General features: G+C 58.4%; 2 protein-coding genes across 18 annotated transcripts in view; one reads left to right on the forward strand and one right to left on the reverse strand.

Moving 5' to 3' along the window:
• The window catches only part of PPP6R2 (protein phosphatase 6 regulatory subunit 2), an 84,072-nt gene extending 68,883 nt beyond the window's left edge, over positions 1 to 15,189 (forward strand). For 9 of the 13 annotated variants that reach the window (XM_033405396.2, XM_033405395.2, XM_033405400.2 and 6 more), the window contains 14 exons: positions 5,259 to 5,462; positions 6,797 to 6,861; positions 8,413 to 8,528; positions 9,914 to 9,999; positions 10,186 to 10,266; positions 10,607 to 10,704; positions 11,070 to 11,127; positions 11,202 to 11,317; positions 11,417 to 11,574; positions 11,906 to 12,077; positions 12,165 to 12,253; positions 12,868 to 13,030; positions 14,696 to 14,932; positions 15,005 to 15,189. In XM_033405396.2, coding sequence (XP_033261287.1) covers positions 5,259 to 5,462; positions 6,797 to 6,861; positions 8,413 to 8,528; positions 9,914 to 9,999; positions 10,186 to 10,266; positions 10,607 to 10,704; positions 11,070 to 11,127; positions 11,202 to 11,317; positions 11,417 to 11,574; positions 11,906 to 12,077; positions 12,165 to 12,253; positions 12,868 to 13,030; positions 14,696 to 14,932; positions 15,005 to 15,056 — 1,695 coding nt within the window. In that variant the 3' untranslated portion in view covers positions 15,057 to 15,189. Of the gene's footprint in view, positions 1 to 5,258; positions 5,463 to 6,796; positions 6,862 to 8,412; positions 8,529 to 9,913; positions 10,000 to 10,185; positions 10,267 to 10,606; positions 10,705 to 11,069; positions 11,128 to 11,201; positions 11,318 to 11,416; positions 11,575 to 11,905; positions 12,078 to 12,164; positions 12,254 to 12,867; positions 13,031 to 14,695; positions 14,933 to 15,004 lie in introns of those variants that run through there. The other 4 variants (XM_033405402.2, XM_049694917.1, XM_033405404.2 and 1 more) reach the window with 3 other exon arrangements.
• Positions 15,190 to 16,953: 1,764 nt separating this feature from the next.
• Positions 16,954 to 21,142, reverse strand: part of SBF1 (SET binding factor 1) — a 28,257-nt gene continuing 24,068 nt past the window's right edge. For 4 of the 5 annotated variants that reach the window (XM_012536643.3, XM_004279614.4, XM_033405394.2 and 1 more), the window contains 5 exons: positions 18,547 to 18,654; positions 18,240 to 18,451; positions 17,459 to 17,546; positions 17,256 to 17,387; positions 16,954 to 17,162 (listed from right to left, as the gene is read on the reverse strand). In XM_012536643.3, coding sequence (XP_012392097.1) covers positions 17,064 to 17,162; positions 17,256 to 17,387; positions 17,459 to 17,546; positions 18,240 to 18,451; positions 18,547 to 18,654 — 639 coding nt within the window. In that variant the 3' untranslated portion in view covers positions 16,954 to 17,063. Of the gene's footprint in view, positions 17,163 to 17,255; positions 17,388 to 17,458; positions 17,547 to 18,239; positions 18,452 to 18,546; positions 18,655 to 21,142 lie in introns of those variants that run through there. The other variant, XR_004476729.2, reaches the window with a different exon arrangement.

Consider the following 21,142-nt stretch of genomic DNA (forward strand, 5'->3'; position numbering starts at 1 on the left):
AGACGATCATACGGTTTTTATTCTTCAGGTTGTTAATATGGTGTATCACGTTGATTGAGTGCATATATCAAAGAATCCTTGCATCCCTGGGATAAATCCCACTTGATCATGGTGTATGATCCTTTTAATGTGTTGTTGGATTCTGTTTGCTAGTATTTTGTTGAGGAGTTTTGCATCTATATTCATCAGTAATGTTGGTCTGTAATTTTCTTTTTTTGTAGTGTCTTTGTTTGGTTTTGGTATCAGGGTGATGGTGGCCTCATAGAATGAGTTTGGGAGTGTTCCTTCCTTTGCAGTTTTTTGGAAGAGTTTGAGATGGATAGGTGTTAGCTCTTCTCTAAATGTTTGATAGAAATTACCTGTGAAGCCATCTGGTCCTGGACTTTTGTTTGCTGGAAGATTTTAAATCACAGTTTCAATTTCACTACTTGAAACGGAAAGTAATTCTGTTCATATTTTCTGTTTCTTCCTGGTTTAGTCTTGGAAGGTTATACCTTCCTAAGAATTTGTCAGTTTCTTCCAGGTTGTCCATTTTATTGGCATAGAGTTGCTTGTAGTAGTCTCTGAGGATGCTTTGTATTTCTGCAGTGTCCGTTGTAACTTCTCGTTTTTCTTTTCTAATTTTATTGATTTGAGTCCTCTATCTCTTTTTCTTGATGAGTCTGGCTAATGGTTTATCAATTTTATTTATCTTCTCAGCTTTTAGTTTTATTCATCTTTGCTGTTGTTTTCTTTGTTTCTATTTCATTTATTTCTGCTCTGATCTTTACGATTTCTTTCCTTCTACTAACTTTGGGCTTTGTTTGTTCTTCTTTCTCTAGTTCTTTTAGGTGTAAGGTTAGATTGTTTATTTGAGATGTTTCTTGTTTCTTGAGGTAGGCTTGTATAGCTATAAACTTCCCTCTTAGAACTGCTTTTGCAGCATCCCATAGGTTTTGGATCGTTGTGTTTTCATTGTCATTTGTCTCCAGGTATTTTTTTATTTCCTTTTTGATTTCTTCAGTGATCTCTTGGTTATTTAGTAACGTGTTGTTTAGCCTCAATGTGTTTGTGTTTTTTACGTTTTTTTCCCTGTAATTCATTTCTGATCTTCAGTGTTGTGGTCAGAAAAGATGCTTGATATGATTTCAGTTTTCTTAAATTTACCGAGGCTTGATTTGTGACCCAAGATGTGATCTATCCTGGAGAATGTTCCGTGTGCACTTGAGAAGAAAGTGTGATCTGCGGTTTTGGGGTAGAATGTCCTATAAATATCAATTAAATCTGTCTGATCTATTGTGTCATTTAAAGCTTGTGTTTCCCTGATAATTTTCTGTCTGGATGATCTGTCCATTGGTGTAAGTGAGGTGTTAAAGTCCCCCACTATGATTGTGTACTGTCGATTTCCTCTTTTATAGCTGTTAGCAGTTGCCTTACGTATTGAGGTGCTCCTATGTTGGGTGCATATATATTTATAACTGTTATGTCTTCTTGATCCCTTGATCATTATGTGGTGTCCTTCCTCGTCTCTTGTAACAGTCTTTATTTTAAAGTCTGTTTTATCTGATATGAGTATTACTACTCCAGCTTTCTTTTGATTTCCATTTGCATGGAATATCTTTTTCCATCCCCTCACTTTCAGTCTGTATGTGTCTCTAGGTCTGAAGTGGGTCTCTTGTAGACAGCATATATATGGGTCTTGTTTTTGTATCCATTCAGCGAGCCTGTGTCTTTTGGTTGGAGCATTTAATCCATTCACGTTTAAGGTACTTATCGATATGTACCTGTTACCATTTTCTTAATTGTTTTGGGTTTGTTTTTGTAGGTTCTTTTCTTGTCTTGTGTCTCCCACTTAGAGAAGTTCCTTTAGCATTTGTTGTAGAGCTGGTTGGTGGTGCTGAATTCTCTTAGCTTTTCCTTGTCTGTAAAGCTTTTGATTTCTCCCTTGAACCTGAATGAAATCCTTGCCGGGTAGGGTAATCTTGGTTGTAGGTTATTCCCTTTCATCACTTTAAATATATCGTGCCACTCCCTTCTGGCTTTTAGAGTTTCTAAAAAAATATCAGCTGTTAACAGCTGAGAAATCAGCTGTTAACCTTATAGGAGTTCCCTTGTATGTTATTTGTTGTTTTTCCTTTGTTGCTTTCAATAATTTTTCTTTGTCTTTAATTTTTGCCAGTTTGATTACTATGTGTCTCGGCGTGTTTCTCCTTGGGTTTATCCTGTATGGGACTCCCTGTGCTTCCTGGACCTGGGTGGCTATTTCCTTTCCCATGTTAGGGAAGTTTTCGACTAAAATCTCTTCAAATATTTTCTCGGGTCCTTTCTCTCTCTCTTCTCCTTCTGGGACCCTATAATGTGAATGTTGTTGCGTTTAATGTTGTCCTAGAGGTCTCTTAGGCTGTCTTCATCTCTTTTCATTCGTTTTTCTTCATTCTGTTCTATGGCAGTGAATTCCACCATTCTGTCTTCCAGCTCACTTATCCGTTTTTCTGCCTCAGTTATTCTGCTATTGATTCCGTCTAGTGTAGTTTTCATTTCAGTTATTGTGTTGTTCATCTTTCTTTGTTCTTTAATTCTTCTGGGTCTTTGTTAAACATTTCTTGCATCTTCTCGATCTTTGCCTCCATTCTTTTTCTGAGGTTCTGGATCATCTTCACTATCGTTATTCTGAGTTCTTTTTCTGGAAGGTTGCCTATCTCCACTTCATTTAGTTGTTTTCCTGGGGTTTTATCTTGTTCCTTCATCTGGTACATAGCCCTCTGCCTTTTCATCTTGTCTGTCTTTCTGTGAATGTGGTTTTTGTTCCACAGGCTGCAGGATTGTAGTTCTTGCTTCTGCTGTCTGCCCTCTGGTGGATGAGGCTATCTAAGAGGCTTGTGCAAGTTTCCTGATGGGAGGGACTGGTGGTGGTTAGAGCTGACTGTTGCTCTGGTGGGCAGAGCTCAGTAAAAGTTTAATCCACTTGTCTGCTGATGGGTGGGGCTGGGTTCCCTCCCTGTTGGTTGTTTGGCCTGAGGCGACCCAGCACTGGAGCCTCTGCGGCTCTTTGGTGGCGCTAGTGGTGGACTCCGGGAGGTCTCACGCCAAGGAGTAACTTCCCAGAACTTCTGCTGCCAGTGTCCTTGTCCCCATGGTGAACCACAGCCACCCCCTGCCTCTGCAGGAAACCCTCCAACACCAGCAGGTAGGTCTGGTTCAGTCTCCTATGGGGTCACTGCTCCTTCCCCTGGGTCCCGAGGTGCACACTAGTTTGTGTGTGCCCTCCACTAGTGGAGTCTCTGTTTCCCCCAGTCCTGTCAAAGTCCTGCAGTCAAATCCCGCTAGGCTTCAAAGTCTGATTCTCTAAGAATTCCTCCTCCCGTTGCCGGACCGCCAGGTTGGGAAGCCTGACGTGGGGCTCAGAACCTTCACTCCAGTGGGTGGACTTCTGTGGTATAAATGTTCTCCAGTTTGTGAGTCACCCACCAGCAGTTATGGGATTTGATTATATTGTGATTGCGCCCCTGCTACCGTCTCATTGTGGCTTCTCCTTCGTCTTTGGATGTAGGGTATCTTTTTTGGTGAGTTCCAATGTCTTCCTGTCGAGGATTGTTCAGCAGTTGTGATGCCGGTGCTCTCGCAAGAGGGAGTGAGCGCACGTCCTTCTACTCCGCCATCTTGAACCAGTCTCTGCGGTGGCTTCTCCTGTTGTTTTGATGCTTTTTATTCCTTTTTATTGCCTAATTGCCCTGGCTAGAACTTCGAGTGCAGTGCTGAATACAGGTGGCGAAAGGGGCATCCTTTCTTTGTTTTGGGTCTTAGAAGGAAAGCGTTCAGTCTCTCACCACTGAATATGTTTTCTGTGCTCTTGTCATAGATGCCCTTCACTATGTTGAGGAAGTTTCCTTTATTCCTAGTTTATTAAGTGTTTTTATCAAGAAAATGTGTTGAATTTTGTCAAATGATTTTTCAGTGTCAGTTGAGATGACTGGTTTTTGTCCTTCATTCTTTTAATGTGGTGTATATTACACTGAAGGATTTTCATATGTTGAACCATTCTTGCATTCTGGGAATAAATCCCACTTGGTCATAGTGTATAATTTTCTTCTAATCTGCTGCTGAATTCAGTTTGTTAGTATTTTGTGGAGAATTTTTGCATCAGTGTTCTTAAGGGATGTTGGTCTGTAATTTTCTTTTCTTGTGATGTCTTTGGTGTCAGGGCAGTGCTGGCCTCACAGACTGAATTTGGTAGAAAGTGCTCCCTTTAGTTTTTTTGGGGAGACTTTGAGAAGGATTGGTGTTGTTAATTCTTCTTTAAATGTTTGGTAGAATTCCAGTGAAGCCATCTGGTATGGGCTTTTCTTTATTGGGAGGTGGGTCTGACTGTTGAAGACGAGGCGGCATGGATGAAGCCACCTCCAGTGTCACCCAAAGTCACACAGGCAGGGAAGGTGAAGCCGAGACTGGAGACTGTGTTTCTGTGGGGGAGGAGAGCTGTGTCAGGCAGATGGGCCTCCTTCCTTATCCAGCTCCCCACTCCCTGGTGGGAAAGAAGGGTCCAGACTTATATCCTGGGCTGGAGCCTACACCCCTTTCCCCAGCCCCATCTCCCCATCCTGCGCAGCCCGCTTCCTTCCGTGTAGGCAGCAGAGGGTGTGGGATGCAGGCAGCTGTGGACCCTGCTGGGTGTGAGGTGGCCATGTGGACGTGGCAGGTGTGCCTGTCCCGCCTCCCTGCTGGTGCCGCTCTGCTTGCCTCAGGGGCAGGTCTGGAAAAGGCCATGGCAGAGGGGCTGCAGCTGCCCATTCAGCCTCCTCGGGGGCGTCTGCCTGGGAGCTTCTGTTTGGGCCCCTTGGGGCTCCCTTGGGGAGTGTCCATGTGTGCACCTCCTGATTTCATGGCCCTCCTGGATAGGATCCCCAGGGGTTGGAGAATTGAACTCCCAGTAACTTGTGGGTCAAAGATAAAATCATAAAGGAAAGACGATAAAAATACTGCATAGCAAAATGTGTAGAGTGTAGCTGCGGTGGATTTTACAGGGAGGCCTACAGCCTTGTCAGGATGCACTGGAGGAGGAGGGAGGTTGAGGGTCTGCGGGTGCAGCTTCTAACCTAGCACAGAGGATGAGGAAACCACAGGAAGCGGTCACACGAGCAGAGGTTACGGAGCTGGATGGAGATGGAAGGCCCGTGGCCGCCCGGACGTCAGGACACAGCACGGGGAGGTGGGCAGGGCAGCAGGGCCCCTCACGTTCAGCCTGCAGGACACGGGGCTTCCCTCACCCTCTGTCTCCCCAGGACCTGTTTGTTAAGTACGCCTGGAATAACTTCCTGCACTTCCAAGTGGAGCTGTGCATAGCCGCCATCCTGTCCCACTCTGCCCGGGAGGACAGGGCCGTGGCCAGCGGACCTGAGGGCGCGGTGGAGCCTCTGCCTTCCAGCGGGGACCCAGAGACCCCCCAGCCTGCCGCCAGCCGCCCTGAGAGCACAATGGTGACCCACGTAGGTCCAGGCAGCGTCATGCGTGTAGCTGTGTCCTGCATGTCCTGTGTGTCACTGCGTGTCCTGTGCATCCTGTGTATTGCTGCGTGTGCTGAACCCCACCCAGACCATGTGGACATTAACGTTGCTTTGGGCCCTCGTGTGCTTTCTCCTCTAATCCTCCCGTGACACGGGGTGAGCTGCTCTCCTTTCACCCGTGAGACGGGAAATCCCAAAGAAGGTGTCCATGTTTGCCAGGGCCCCAGAGCCGGTGGAGTGGAGGGCCCCGGAGGGGTGTAGAAGCAGCCCCGTTGCTGCCCCCGGGTCGGCTCCTCCAGGCCCTGAGGGCAAGCAGCCCCGTCATGGTGTGAATGCCGTGCCGGGGAGGTGCCGGGGAGGGGGAGCATATCCAGTTCTCACAAGAAGACTTTCTGGGATTTGGAGCCTCTGGAAAGCGTGGCTGCTCTGCACGGCCCGCCTCTTCCCTGACGCTTTCCCGCTCACCCGAGCACACTGTGTGGAGACCCGCTGGGGCCGCCCTTCCCGGGGCCGCAAGCAAGAGCATCCTGAGCGGCCGCGCGCGGGGCTGCAGGGAGTCGGCCTTAGTGGGTGTTCGCTAAGGAAGGAAGGAGGAAGCAGCACGTGGGTGGAGCATGTGGCACAGGCGATCCCCAAGCCGAGGAGCCCACCTCTGCGTGCGGGGCCCTGGGGGTCGGCTCTGCCCCCCACCCCCGGGTGGCTGCAAGGCTCAGACAGGAGGGGCTTGGCAACGGGGCCCCTGACCAGAGACCTGGGAGAGGGTCGAGAAGGGCTGCACCTGCAGGCCTGAGCCGGAACACAGCCAAGGGGGTAAATAGCCAGGAGTGGGCGCTTTCAGTGATGAGAGCCACAGGGGGTGGGTGTGTGCAGCGGCCATGCAGGCCAGCAAGGGACCTCACCCAGATAGTGAGGCCACACGCGGGGTGGGCGTGCGATTTGGGGCCCGGAGCAAACATTCCAGATACGGGAAGCTGCCTGTGTGAGGGCCTGGAAGCAAGTGAGCCCTGGGGCCACCGGCCTCTTCCTCCTGGATGGAGAAGGCAGGAGAGTGGCCCGAGGGGGAGGACACGACCGCCGGGAGGCTGAGGGGACGAGAGTGTCCTGATTCGACCCCCGTCGCCACGTGGACGAGCCTGAGCAGAGCCTACCTGGGCGTCGGACGGGGACTGCAGGGCTGGGCTGTGATGCTTTCACCGCCCACAGTGAACTTGGGGCTGACGTGTGCGCCTGCTGCCTGCTAAGCCCACTCAGTCCAGGGCTGGGTGGAGGGGAGCGTGCAGCCCTGCTGGCCCTGACCCGTGCCACCTGTCTGCCAGCTGTTCCAGAAGTGTTGCCTGGTCCAGAGGATCCTGGAGGCCTGGGAAGCCAATGACCACACACAGTAAGGACCACTAGGGCTCTGCGTGGGGCTCCAGGGCTGCCATGGAGGGTTTGTTTTCAAGGAAGGGTCCCACCGCTGTGGGAGCAGCTGCAGTGCTGCTGGTGGGGCCAGGGCGCGGGGCAGGGTAACGCGGCCTGCACAGCCCGGCCCCTGGCTCCATGGGCCCCTCACCCTCTTCCTCCCTTGCCCGTCCATCAGCAGAGACCCCAGTCCTGTGCCTGCACTGTGTCCCGAATCCTCCCACGTCCCCATCCCAGCCTCCAGCCACTTCTCTTACTGAAGCCTCAGACCCTTGAAAGAGCATCCGGGCCCCTTTCTGCTTCCCTCTTGCCCCATCTGCTCTCTCGTTGCTGATAAGCTGGGATCTTGCTGAAACCAGCAGGTGGTGTCACTTCCTGCTTGAAAGTCTTGACTGCCCAGGTCCCTGGTGTGACTGCAGGGTCGGGTCCAGTGGGCAGCCCTGTGCCCCCTGTGCTCCTACTCTGCCCCGCCAGGGGCTGCTCTGGGCAGGTGGGGAGAGCTCTGCGACCGCACCTAGTTCATCCCTTCTGTCCTGCTGTTACTGAGCCCACAAATCTGCGTCCGCTCCCAAGTAGCAAGAAGCGAGGTGGGGCCGCCCCGCCTTCCGCTGGGCCCGGCGTGCGTAGTGCCCAGGGAGGCCTGTGCTGAGTCTGCTCCTGTATGTGTTTTGTGTGTTGGTGCACAGGTGTGTGCCTGTGTGAGGGGAGGGCTCACTGCTGTCACCGAGGGGTCCTTGGGCCATAGTAAGCCGTGGACGGGCGTGTGAGCCTGGATGCCTGCAGGCCGCGGCCTCAGCGCGGTTCTCCCGCGACCTGGACAGCCGCTCACAGGCCTCCACCCTCAGCCCGGCTTCGCGTCTGGGCCAGTTCTGCCTGCCCAGTCTCTCCTGACCCCCTTCCTCTGCCGGGTGGGCCCACCGATTGGGGACCACCTTCGCTTCCTCTCTGGTTGTCGTCAGGCTCTGAAGAGAGAGAATACTGTTGAAAGCAAGCGCTGTCCACTCTGGGACCCAAGGGCTGTGTTTCTGTAACGGACGCACCAGAGTCTCACAACTGACACCCTTCCTGCTGCATCAGGGATCTGAAGACTTGCTGCTCTGTTGGGTCCTGTGTGGGAGAGATGAGAAGTGGGGGGAGAGCCACGTGTTTGTGGCCGTGCAGGACGCGCAGGTGGACGGGAGCCAGCCCGCTGCCCCTACTGCTCTGCCTACTCCCGGGTCCTGGGTCCACCCTCGGTCTTCTCTGGGGGCTCGGGACGCGCTTGGTCAACACTCACAGCCCCAGCCGGGCGCGGGTCTGGTGGTCTGCGCAGAGTGGGAGCGGCAAATGCCCGCCTCACTTGTAGGCAGGGAGTGGAGCGACGCGGGTACGGAGCAGGTGCTCCAAAAGTAAGCAGCCTGCAGGCGAGGCCACGAGACGGCTTCGCGGGGCAGTGGGCCCGCGGGGAGGAGGCCGCAGAGCCGAGGCCGGGCCGGCTGGAGGCACCGTGGAGGAGGGCCAGCGGCAGGCCTGACGCCACCCTCTCTTTCAGGGCAGCGGGTGGCATGAGGCGCGGGAACATGGGCCATCTCACCCGGATCGCCAACGCAGTGGTGCAGAGCCTGGAGGGGGGCCCCGTGCAGACCCAGGTCAGCGAGGTCCTCCGAGGTGAGCGCCTCCAGGCCCAGGTGTCGCTGCCCGAGGTGCCCCGCCCCTGCCCTTGGCCCATCGGCGGACCGGACCAGCACTGGTGCCACACACTTGGCCCCCCCTTTGCCACGGGGGCTGTCCTGTCAGCTGCGCCTGGGCCTGGGCGGCAGCCTCCTCTGTGCCCTGGGCCGCCCGCGCCGGCCCAAACGCCTGCTCTCCTGCTCCGCCGTCCGGCTCTTCTCTGAGCTCGTGGCTCATCTGGGGAGCGGCCGCAGGGCCTGAGCAGAGGCCATCCTGGCCAGGCTTGCTCTCCCTCATACCCCACGGGCCTCCTCGTCGCGATCCGGGGCCCCGAGCGGGGGGCCGCCGCCCATGCCCTTGCCAGCCCTCGCACGTTCTGGGCGCCCAGTCTGTAGCTCCCAGGCACTGGGCTTTCTGGCCTGAGCTGGGGAGAGCCCGAGGGATCTTGGTTCAGATGGGAGAAGGCGGGCAGCTTAGAAGGGCCTGTGTGGCCTCTTGGGGAGGAGGACGCCGGGCCAGCCTGAGCAGCACATGGTGACAGGGCTGACAGGGTGACGCAGGGGCGTGCGCTCGGGGCGGCCTGAGGGTGATGGACAGTGACGGCCACAGGGGCTGGGACCCTGAGGGCACTTGGGGGCTCGTGCTGGTTTCACAGCCAAGACAGTTTGTCCCCCGTGCTGTGTGGGGGCCTGAGGACAGGGCTGGCCAGGGGGCAGGGGGACGCGTGTGCTCAGTGAACAGCGAGCGGGAGTGAGCACCGTCTGGGGGGCCCCTGGAGCGCCATGTGTGCTGTCGGGGCGGGGTGATCCCCATCCCTTCTGGGGGCCGTGGTGCCCTGAGTCCGGGGCAGGCAGGGGAGGTGCTGGGTTTGTCCCTGTCCTGGGCTGGGGAAGCTGCCCCGCAGACGTCCAGTTGGTCGTGCAGTGGGCGTGGCCTCCATGGCCCCCCGCCCCCGTGCCCTCGCCTAGTTGCCCCCATGGTGACCTTGGCCATGGCCCCCTGTGGTCCCAGGGCAGCTGTGAGCCAGGAGGCTGGGGGGGGGGGGGGCGGGGCCCTCTGACACGAGCGGGCTGCTCTCAGTCCGGCCCCCAGCCCGTCAGCACCTGTGACGAGCGTGTGCACCCAGGACGGCCCGGTGTGGGGTTGGGGGCGAGCATGAAGCTCTCTCTTTCTGGACTGTGAACGTCTCTGGGCTCCGACCTCCCCAGAAAAACAGACACACCCAGGCCTGCTGGGTTGGGCCTGTAAGGCCAAGAGGGACGTGCCCGTGCCCCGTGGTTCCTGTGTCCCCGGGGCTCCTCGGTCGGCCTGAGAGCCCTCGCGGGACCAGGATGCAGCTGCTGGCTCCATCCCAAGGGCTCACCGGGCAGCCTTCCCCGCAGGGCTCCCCTCGGATTGCCGCGGGCGCTGGGAGAGCTTTGTGGAGGAGACGCTGACGGAGGCCAACCGCAGGAACGCGGTGGACCTGGTGAGCAGGCCCCAGGCCGGCCGAGAGTGGGGGGCCCTCTGGGCAGAGCGCTGTCCCCACCCTGGTCCCTGCCCGACCTGGGCTTGCGGGACTCCTGGTGCCCGAGGCCCGGCGCGCCCTGCAAGGGAGGGTGGGTCGGCACGGCCCCAGACGCTGTCTCATGCCCACCCACCCTGGCCGTTGCAGGTTAGCACGCACCATCTTCACCCCTCGAGTGAGGACGAGGACATGGAGGGCGTTTTCCCTAACGAGCTGTCCCTTCAGCAGGTGCGTGAGGCCAGGCCCCTCGTCCTGAGCTGCTCTCGGCAGCGCTTAGGCCTCGCGAGTGTCCTGCACGCGTCACCAGAGCCTCGGGCGGGGCCGGGGAGGTGCTCGTCCCCCCGCTTCTGCAGGGGGTGCAGCCCCACCCTCCTCTACTTAGGGGGCGCCCGCAGGGCCACTTGACATTGATGAGACCCTTGGGGACGTGGTGGGCGAATGGAAAGTCAGAGTCACAGGCTCTTTGGACATGGCTGCCTGTGGGTGCCCAGCCGAGAGGGCAGGACCTGGGAGAAGCCACTGAAGCACCAGGGGGGTTCCTGAGAGCGGCCACGGTCCTGTTGCCCAGGCTTTCTCCGAGTACCAGGTCCAGCAGATGACGGCCACCTTCGTGGACCAGTTTGGCTTCAGCGACGAGGAGTTTGCTGAGCAGGACGACAGCGTCAAGTGAGCCCAGTGGGACGTGCCCACCTGCCCCACCCTCGTGCCTTTGGGGAGCCGGGCTCTGCTCAGTGTGACCAGGTCCCTGACCTGTGGCTCAGCCCTGCCTGGCCTTCAGGGCCATCACACCACTTGCTCAGCTGGAAGCCACATGTGACCCAACGGCCTGGAGACGCCCTCTGGGGCGGCAGAGCAGCCGGGTGGGAGTCACCCCTCGCCGCCCATCCAGAGGTGGGAGGGGAGCCCGTGCACCCACCCGGGCTCGGCCTGCAGCCCTGGCCCCCCGCCCCTGCCTTTGCCTCCCTCGGTGGGCTGCTTCCCCCTTCTCTCCCTCTTGGGGGGACTTGACGGCGTCCCTGTTGTCCTCGCAGTGCCCCATTTGACAGGATAGCGGAGATCAACTTCAGCGTCGACGCTGACGAGGACGGCGTGAGTCCCGTGGATGCCCCTTGGGGGTGGCCGGGCGTGTGGGGGCCATGTGGCCCACGTGTGCTCTCCTGCAGCCCGGTGCCGCTCTGTTTGAGGCCTGCTGCAGTGACCACATCCAGCCTTTTGACGAGGACGACGACCTCTGGGAGGACGAGGAGACACACTGTGTGGCCCGAGTGACCAGAGCCAGGTGGGCCTGGGCGCCACACGGGCACCAGCCCTGTCTCAGCCGTGCCGTGGCACCCTGGGCAGGTGGGAAGGGCTGCTCTGACCGTGGGTCTCCCCCCAGGTTCGGGGGCCCTCACGCTTCAGAGAGCTGCCGGAAGGACGGCCTGGAGCACCGAGGCCAAGGTGGGGAGGAGAGCTCGGAAGCAGACGGGGCTCGGGCGGGCGCCCCTCGGGCTGCCGTCCAGGAGGAAGGTCCTCGTGTTGAGGGTGGCTCAGAAGGTAGATGATGGGGCCACAGGGTGCGGGCCGGGCAAGGGGCTTGGGCGGGAACGTGGGAGACAGGATTTGGTGCCCTGGCCTGTGGGCCTGTGTGTGTGTGTGGCTGGGCTGCTGTGGGCCTGATGCCCACTGACCCCCCGGCACACACTTTCAAACACGCTCATATGCCCTTGGTCTCCCGCCCCGTCACGGTCACTCTTGGCCACGCCGTCACGGCTAGAGGCGGGTGTCCCCCAGTACCGTGGGGGAAGGCACACCCACACCATTGCTGTGGGGCCTCCACCACCGGTCACGTGCTGGTCAAGGGGCCTGGACACCGCGTCTCCCCCAGCAGGTGCCCCCTGGACGGTGTCTGATGAGCCAGTGAATTCCACGGCCTCAGGCCTGGCCCCGGCAGTGGCGATGGACGTGGGTTCCAGTGTGTGGGCGGCCAGCGCGCCCAGCGCCTCGGCTGCGGAGGAGAGAGGCTGGGCCAAGTTTGCCGACTTCCAGCCTTTCTGCTGGTGAGGCGGGGCCGGGGCGGGGGGCGGCCCCGGCTGCCTGGGGGCCGGGTCTCCTGGGCGTGGGCTCAGAGTTGGCCTCGTCTGCAGCTCTGAGTCGGGGCCCAGGTGCAGCTCCCCTGTGGACAGAGGTCACGGCGATGCCCAGGGTGGCCTGAACCGGGGCCCAGAGAGAACCCGTGAGTAGGGGCGGCCCCAGGGGCAGGGGTGTGGGAGGGGGAGGCCAAGACCTCGGGGCCGCTGTATTGCCCTGGTGATGTTGGAGTTTGCGCCACGTGCGGGGACTGGAGTGGGTGTGTGGAGGGGTCAGGACCCCGGCTCCAGGCACAGGACGGCCAGCGAGGCCCTCGGGCTGGCCTCAACGCACAGGTCCGACCAGCCCACACCCGTCTGTGTCGCCAGGACCCCAGCCAGAGCCTGTCTCCCCAGGCCTGGCCGCCTGCTAGGTGTGGATCACACGTGTGCGCCGCGCCACCCCAGTGCTTGTCCTGGGAGCTGTTCAGGGCCCTGGCCCTGAGCTCCCTGTCAGATGGGCTTGGAAGCCCCCCAGGATATCAGGGCCACACGGGGAGGGACTTGGAAGCCAGCCACAAGGCTGAGTGGTGGCCCTCCCTGCAGGGAGGACCGTTCTTCCTGAAGTTCCTGTGAATTCACAGACGCACGTGTGCACGTCACACGCACACGGCAGTGGGTGTGGGGGACAGGTCTGTCACCAGTTGCAGGCTGAAGTTCCCGCGTGCGCCATACTGGTCGCTCTGTCCTCACCTGGTGTCACCGGCTCCCTGTGTTGCAGCTGGCCCGGCCACTCTGGGTGCCTGGAACGCATGTGTTGCCAGGAAGGCGCCCCTGGTGGCCTCCAGCAGCCGAGAGGACAAGCAGAAGGTGGCTTTGGCCTCGGAGGCTGTGAGGATGGGTCCCGGTCGGGAGGCTCCCCCGCCGCCAGTGTTAGTCCCCAGGTGAGCAGGACAGGCTGGGTGGCGGGCCCCCGGGTGCACACAGAGGTCTGGCTGTCCGCAGCACTCCGCTGGCCCAGGGGCAGGCCGACCCTCCTGTCCTGATGGCCCCGTGACTCCTTGGAGGTCAGCTTTGGACAGGAGGGACACTGCTTTGTCCAGGTGGAAGCTGGGGTGACCGTTGAGACAGCACGGGGCCAGCCCGCCTCAGGCCGCGTCGGAGAGAATGGCCAGGCTTTTGGGGTTCCGGGTGGGCTCTGGAGCTGCCGCTCTTCTGGGGCGGGTGCCTAGTCCCAGACTTGCGCCCACCTCAGTCGGGCGCCTCGGACACACGTGTCCATCACGCTGGACCGGGAGGACGGGGGTGTTTTGGGACTTTGCTTGGGGCCCTGACCTGGGTCGTCCTCCCTGCAGGCTTGGCCCGTGCACCCCACCCCTGCGCCCAGGGGGCAGGTCCGGGCCTCTGGGGTCGGCTGGTGGACACATGCCTCCTGGTTGGGCGGGTGGGCAGCGTGAGGAACCGCGTGCGGTGAAGACGGAACGGGGCAGGAGGGCTGGTGGGACGTGAGGGAGAAGGTGGTGCTGGGGTCAAGGCCTGAAGGGGCTGGGGGGGGGCCGGGGGGCCAGCCCAGACCCCCACGAGGGGACGAGGAACAGAGACTGACCGTGCTGCTCCCGTGAGGTCCCCACCCAGTGACCCTGGAGCGTCCCTGCTGACGCTGGGGGTCCAGTCTAGCTCCCAGGACCCCAGGGTGCGCCCGTCCCCGCTGGCGCCCTGCACTGGGGCTCGGGGCAGTGGGCACAGCCTGGAGGGAGCAGGGTCAAGCTGCACAGTGCGTGTCGGGGGAGGGGCGGTTCACGCCGCCGCTGCAGGGTGGGGCGAGCTTGACGCCTGGGCCCGGGGAGAACCTCAGCGCTGGGGTAAAGGTGTACACGCGGCTCCCAAACGGTTTGATTCCTTCTTGAAGCTTAGAGTCATCGAAATTTTTAAAAACCTTTTCCTCTTCCTAACTCCCCGTTCCCCCAAAACCCACCCGGCTCCGAGAAGCAGTTGTTGTTCCGAAAGCAAAGCCTTTTGGTCCTCAGGGCGGTCTTCGCGAGCCTTGGCCATTGTGGGGGGACACGCGGGGCTTGTCTCCAGGCTCTGCCCTCACTGGCTCGCGAGGGTCAGTGCCGGGCTGGAGGAGACGTCACACAGCAGAAGCAGGCGCTGGGCAGGTGTGGGCTGGTGGGGGCACCGTGGGCTTGCTCTCTGGGCCCCCAGACCAGACCTGAGTGCCAGGGCTGGGTGTCCCGAGGCCGCCTGCCTCCCGCACTCAGCCTTTCTAGGTGTGGGCGGCGGGAGTGTTGTGGACAGACGTGGCCTGAGAGGTGTTCCAGGGAAGGGCCTTGGGCCTGTGTGGTCCACAGAGCGGTGAGGGTTGCTGGGAGCACCTAAGGGGCATGTTCCAGACTGGGGTGGGGATGTGGCGAGGGCCGTCTGGAGGGGGCCGAGGGGGACGGGATGCCCGGGATGAGTGCTGCTGGGAAGGAGGCTCAACGCTCTGGTGGACTGACAGGCGGTATCTGGCGTGTTTGGAACTTGGGGTGGCAGAGGGGCCTGGGCCATCTTGCAGGGTGGAGCCCCAGCGGGGGTGGTCCAGTAACTGGAGCCTGTCTGCCACGCAGGTCTGAGTGCGCCACCAGCACGCCTCCAGACCTGGCCTCCCTTGCGCCTGTGGAAGTGACCTCTGCTCCAGTCGGGGCCGTCCTCCCCGAGGCTGCCGTGGCGGCCACCACAGTACCGGGCAACACCGGCCCCGCCTCAGCCACCCCGGCAGTCTCTCCTGTGCTGGCCGTGGCCGTCACCCCTGCAGCCCCAGCTGTCTCCACCGCGGCCACCCTGGGGACGGTGACAAAGGACAGGTGAGCAGGTCGGACCAGGGGAGGGGCTGGGTGGGGACCCTTGCCCTGAGCGACTCCTACCCACCCCTGCAGGCAGACTGACGGGCCTCCGCCCGCGGGAGCTGCCTTAAATGGTCTCTTGTGATGCTGCCGCCCGCCCAGCCTTGGCGCCCCAACCAAGAAAACTACCTGGTGACGCAGTTTGTCTTTTTTAATTTAACTTAATTTAATTTTAAAATAAATGCTGCATTGGTAAAGCTGGCAGTTGGAACCAGTCAGACGGCCCAGCCTGCATTTCTCCTGCCTGACTCTGGGTGGGCCTTGAGGGTCCAGCCCCACACACAGCAATAAGGCCTCAGACGGGGCTCTGCCTGCGCCACAGGCTCTGAGCCTGTTTTTATACGTTTTTTAACAAACGCGGAGAGAGCCACGTGTTTGCACTTTTTAATCTAGCGCAGGAGAGGGTCTCCGAGGCTCTGGGGACAAATGTGGGTCTGGAACTGGACTGGCCAGACGGGGTTTTAGCTGCCCGGTGGCCCTGGGAGCTGGCCTTGAGCCAGCCTGCAAACGTGACTGCCTTAAAAAAAACAAGCCCCCCGCGGCCTGGCAGGCTGTCCGCAGTGGGCAGTGGGGGGGGGGGGGTGCCTGGCAGGAGCTGGCCACGGGCGTGCAGGACGGGGTGCAGAGGGCCCAGCAGTGCCTGGGCATGGGGGGCTACCCTGCGCCTACCGGGGAGGGCGGGGTATCTCATGTTACTGTTCTGATGATCTGACAGGGCACCCAGACCCCACGACTCCCAATAAAAGTTGTTATTCTCACCGACAGACCCGCGTATTGTTACGCTGCGGGCCCTGGAGCCCCAACCTGGCTGGCAGCGGGGGTCGTCTGCTGCTCCCGGGCCCGTCTTTGAGTCAACTCCTGAGTAAAGACTGAGCTCTTTCTTTTTTCTTTGTGAAACAAGCTCTGCCTGGAGGTTGCGTCTCGGGCAGGGACCCCAGACCCACAGGTTCCTGGGCAACAGGAATGTCAGCCTGACGGCTGTCCGTGGGCCCAGGGAGGACCTGGGTGAGCCCCGCCTTAGCTCCCACTGATGGGTGCCGTTTCCGGCCGGGCCCCCCGCACCACCAGCCCCCCCCGACCAGGAGCTGTGGCCGCCACCCTGACCACTCTGGGATGTTCTCCCAGCCTCCGCGGTGCCACATTCCGCCCCACACACCCCACCTGCTGCCCACCCGGCCCTGCCCTGCCCCTGGTTGGCACCCGTTGCTATTAAGGCCCTAACCTGGGTGGGACTCACGTCTGAATGGGAGAGTGACCTGCGTTACAGCCAAGACTGGGGGGGGGGAGGGGGCGGCGGTGAGGATGGTCAGGACCCCAGGGGAGAGACAGAGAGACAGGTGTTTGGAGCCAAGTGCCCATAATGGAGGCCGTTGGGTCCCTGTGCCCCACCTCCTCATACATAAGCCCCCCAAGTCAAGTCCTGAAGCACCCTTGCTCTTCAGAGAGCCCACCCTCTTTGGTGTCTCCCCCTCCTCAGGCCCCGTCCCACTCCTCCGTCCATCCCATCCCATCCCATTGACTGACTCTCATCTGACCAGGGAGGGGCCAGCAAGTCTGGACTCCGGACAGCTCCCCTGTACCCCCTTCTTCACAACACACACACCTCTAGGTGGCGTCTTCCACACCAGCCCCGGGATCGCCTCTGAGGCCTGGAGGGATGGGTGGCCGGGCACCAAGCAAAAGCCTGGTGATGCTGGCCCCCGCCGCCCACCCCGGCCCCAGGACACGGAGGAGACGCAGGCGTGCGGCGTGTCATTAGCGCTCTTTATAGACTCTGGTTCTAGGAACAGGCTGTCTGCGGCTGGCCGGCCGGGGCCAGCATGCTGACAGGGCGGGAGGGGGGATATTTACAGGCCCACCGCGAGGGCTGTACCGTGGCTGCTCCCGGCGGGTGCTCAGCCAGGGCTCCAAAATGAGTTAGAGCTGGCCGGGTGGAGCGGGGGGGGGGGGGGGGGGGGGGGGCGCTGTACACACATTTGGGGGCGGGGCCTCAATACTGTCAAGGGCGGGGGCTGTAAACATGGCCGGGGGGCCCTGCCCACCCCTAGTGGTCTGTAACGACTGGACACAGAGCCGCCGAGCAGGGCCGGGCTCAGGCGTCCGACAGGCAGCTCTGGATCTGGTCCACCCACTGCTGGGCTGACGGCACGTCCTGGGCACAGAAGTTGTAAACACGACGCGTCGTCTTCACCTGGGGACGCGGGACACTGACTCCACGGCCCCACGCGGGCCGCCACCCCCCGCGCCGCGCCCCCCATCCCCCGGCGCCCCAGCCGCAGCTCACGTCGAAGAAGGCCTTCTCGTCCACGGTCTTGGGGGCACCCAGAGTGGGAGTGCCAGGCGCCACAGCCTCCACCTCCGCCAGGTCGATGAAGCCCTTGCACTCCGTGTCCACTCGGTGGTCGTAGTAGCGCAGCTGAGCAGGGGCAGGAGGTCAGGGCAGGGCTCCCTCGACTCCCCACCCCAGCCAGCCCGCTGACCACTCACCTGGTGCTTAGTCTTGTCCAGCACAAACCAGCGGGCCTTCCAGGGCTTCATGAAGGCCCCCTTCTTGTACAGGGTGCCCTCATAGGACCTGCGTTTGCAGAAGAACCGGCCAGAACAGCCATCAGGGCCCGGCAACGGCCCCGCCTCCCCGGCCCCGCCAGCCCCAGCAGCAAGACCGAGGCCCCTGTCCCCAAACTGACCCAAGTCCGGAGCACAGGGCAAGGGAACACGAAGAAGCCTGGGGTTGTCCCCAGAAAGGACCCCCTCACGCCCGTCAGAGCACAGACACTTGGGAGGGTCCCACACCAGAGCCTCAGGGTCTCAGGGAAACAGCCCTACATGCAGAGCAGGGGCCCCTGACACGGAGCAGGCAGGTCTGGGGAGGCGACTGCGGCAACGTGACCCCTCCAGGCCCAGAGGGTGGGATGCAGCCTGCCGGGCCCCAGCCTCTACTGGAAGCTGCCCCAACCTCACAGGGCACTTGGCCCACCCTCACAGGTATCCCATGGTCCCTGTCCCTCTCCTCCTCCGCAGCCACCATGGCCTGGCTGTGGTCGCCAGTTCTATATCCCAAACCCCTTCCAAGCCCACCTGCTTCTCCCCAGCAACGGTCACAGCTTAGGCCACCATCACGGCCTCCCCGGCAAATCAGTCCACCTAAGAAATAACTAGACGCTCCCCAAAGGCACCTGCCCCCACCCATCTGAGAATTGCCTGGGACCCCAGTCGAATCCCCCTAGCTCAGAGGTGTCCGTGGTACAGAGAGAGCTGCTTCTCACACCTGTTCTCGCTCTCAGCTGTCTGGAACTGGCTGTACAGGGTGCTGGTGCTGCGGCGGGCTGCCTGGCGGGAACCGGACGCACTTGAGCCGCTGCTCTGGTCGCTGTCCAGGCTGAGGCTCAGGGTGGAGCCCACGGGTCCCTCCTGCAGGTACACACCCAGCGAGCGGCGGTGGTGGGGCACACTGGACACCAACAGGGAGCTGGGGGTGCCCTGGGGGCAGGAGGGTGGGCCCGTGTCAGGGGGGTGGCCTCCACCTCCTCCTGGCAGCAAGGCCACCCCAGCCCCCCACACCCACCCCCGCTCACACGTTCGTCTTGCCGGCCTTCAAGGCGCTGGGCAGCTTTCACCCGATCCCAGGCATCCTTCCAACGCTCAGGGGGTCGGCCCAGCTCTGTCTCCAGCCGCTGCAGCTCCTGGAGGAGAATCAGTGAGAGATTACGCAGAAAAAAGTACCCAGACTAGAACACGAAAGGACAAAAGGATGGAAGACGTAGGACAGGAGACAGGGAAAAGATCTAATGACCGTGTAACTGTCGTCCAGAGGAGGAGGCAAGGGGGAGGGATTGGGCAGAATCAGTATTTGGAGACAACAGTTGAAGAGACATCAAAAATATACTCAAGGGGCTTCCCTGGTGGCACAGTGGTTGAGAGTCCACCTGCCGATGCAGGGGACACGGGTTCGTGCCCTGGTCCAGGAAGATCCCACATGCCGCAGAGCGGCTAGGCCCATAAGCCATGGCCGCCGACCCAGCATGTCCGGAGCCTGTGCTCCGCAACAAGAGAGGCCACGACAGTGAGAGGCCCACATAACGCAAAAAAAAAAAAAATATATATATATATACTCAAGGGACTTCCCTGCTGTCACAGTGGTTAAGAACCCACCTGCCAGTGCAGGGGACACGGGTTCGAGCCCTGGTCCAGGAAGATCCCACATGCTGCGGAGCAACTAAGCCCGTGCGCCGCAACTACTGAGCCTGCGCTCCAGAGCCTGCAAGCCTAGAGCCCGTGCTCCGCAACAAGAGAAGCCACCGCAATGAGAAGCCCGTGCACTGCGACGAAGAGTAGCCCCCGCTCACCGCAACCAGGGAAAGCCCGTGCGCAGCAACAAAGACCCAACGCAGCCAAAAATAAATAAATTTAATTAAAAAAAATTATTAGGCAAGCAGAATGGCAGGAAAATAAGAAGCATCCTCAGGGGAAAAGTTAAAAGACCCAGAAATGAACTAGACACTCAATTAGCATACAAGAAGTTCAAAACAGTTGTTATAAATACATTTAAGATTTAAAGATAGACATAATGGTTGAGCAGATGGGGAATCTCTACAGAAAAGAAAAACTATAAAGAAAAATGGAAACGCTAGAGCTGAAAAATAAAATATCTGAAGTGGAAAATTCATTAAATAGGCTTAAGAGCACATTAAACGTAAGAAAGAAGAGCAGTAGAGTTGAAAACAATGTAACAGGAATCATAAAAATGAACTGCAGAGAGGAAAGATTGGAGGAAAAAACCAAATACAGCCTCAGTGACCTATCGGGCAAAGAAGTCCCAGAGGAAATGAGGGACAAGATTATGCAGAAAAACTTTTTAAAGACGTAACGGCCTAGGGACTTCCTTGGTGGTCCAGTGGTTGGGACTCTGCGCTTCAACACAGGGGGCGTGGGTTTGATCCCTGGTCGGGGAACTACGATCCCGCATGCTGCGGGGCACAGACAAAAAAAAAGAAAGAATGGCCTAAAATGTACTAAGTTTGATTAAAACTCTCATCCCATACATCTAAGAAGCTTAAAGAACTCCAAGCAGAACAAACACACACAAAAAACACCATGTGATGGCCAAACTGCCGACACTAAAGATGAAGACAAAACCTTAAAGGCAGGGAAAAAAAGGGTGCTGTTACACACGGTTTACAAGGGTAAGAACGAGCACCAACACTCAGTCAGAAACAATGCAACAAGCAGAAAACACTGGAACGACATCTTTAAACTGCCAAGTATAAAAAGCTGTCAACCTAGCATTCTAAATCCAGAGAAAACACCCTTTAAAAAATAAAGGCATAGATGCGGAGCAACTAAGCTTGTGTGCCACAACTACCGAGCCTGTGCTCCTAGAGCCCGCGAGACACAACTACTGAACCCCGTGCACCTAGAGCCCGTGCTCCACAGCAAGAGAAGCCACCGCAATGAGAAGCCCGTGCACGGCATCAAAGAGTAGCCCCCGCTCGCCGCAACTAAAGAAAGCCCGAGCGCAGCAATGAAGACCCAATGTGGCAATAAATAAATAAATATTCCTTTAAAAAATAAATAAAGGCATAGAAAGAGAAATTAAAGAAACAATCCCATTTACCATTGCATCAGAAAGAATAAAATGCCTAGGAATAAACCTAAGGCGGCAAAAGACCTGTACTCCAAAAACTATAAGATGCTGATGAACAAAACTGAAGATGACACAAACAGATGGAAAGATATACTGTGTTCTTGGATTGGAAGAATCAATACTGTTTAAATGACCACACTACCCAAGACAATCAACAGATTCAATGCAATTCCTATTAAATTACAAATGGCCTTTTTCACAGAACTAAAACAAAAAATTTTAAATTTGTATGGAAACACAAAAGACCCTGAATAGCCAAAACAATCTTGAGAAAGAACAGAGCTGGAGGAACCATGTGCCCTGATTTCAGAATATACTACAAAGCTACAGTAATCAAAACAGTGTGGTACTGGCACAAAAACAGACACAGATCAATAGAACAGGATAGAGAGCCCAGAAATAAACCCATGAGCCTATGCTCAATTAAACTACAACAAAGGAGGCAAGAATATACAATGGAGAAAAAACAGCTTCTTCAATAAGTGGTGCTACGTGCTAAAGAATGAAATCAGAACATTCTCTAACAC

Source organism: Orcinus orca, chromosome 11, assembly GCF_937001465.1.
Source record: "Orcinus orca chromosome 11, mOrcOrc1.1, whole genome shotgun sequence".
In the NCBI taxonomy this organism is placed as follows: domain Eukaryota; kingdom Metazoa; phylum Chordata; class Mammalia; order Artiodactyla; family Delphinidae; genus Orcinus; species Orcinus orca.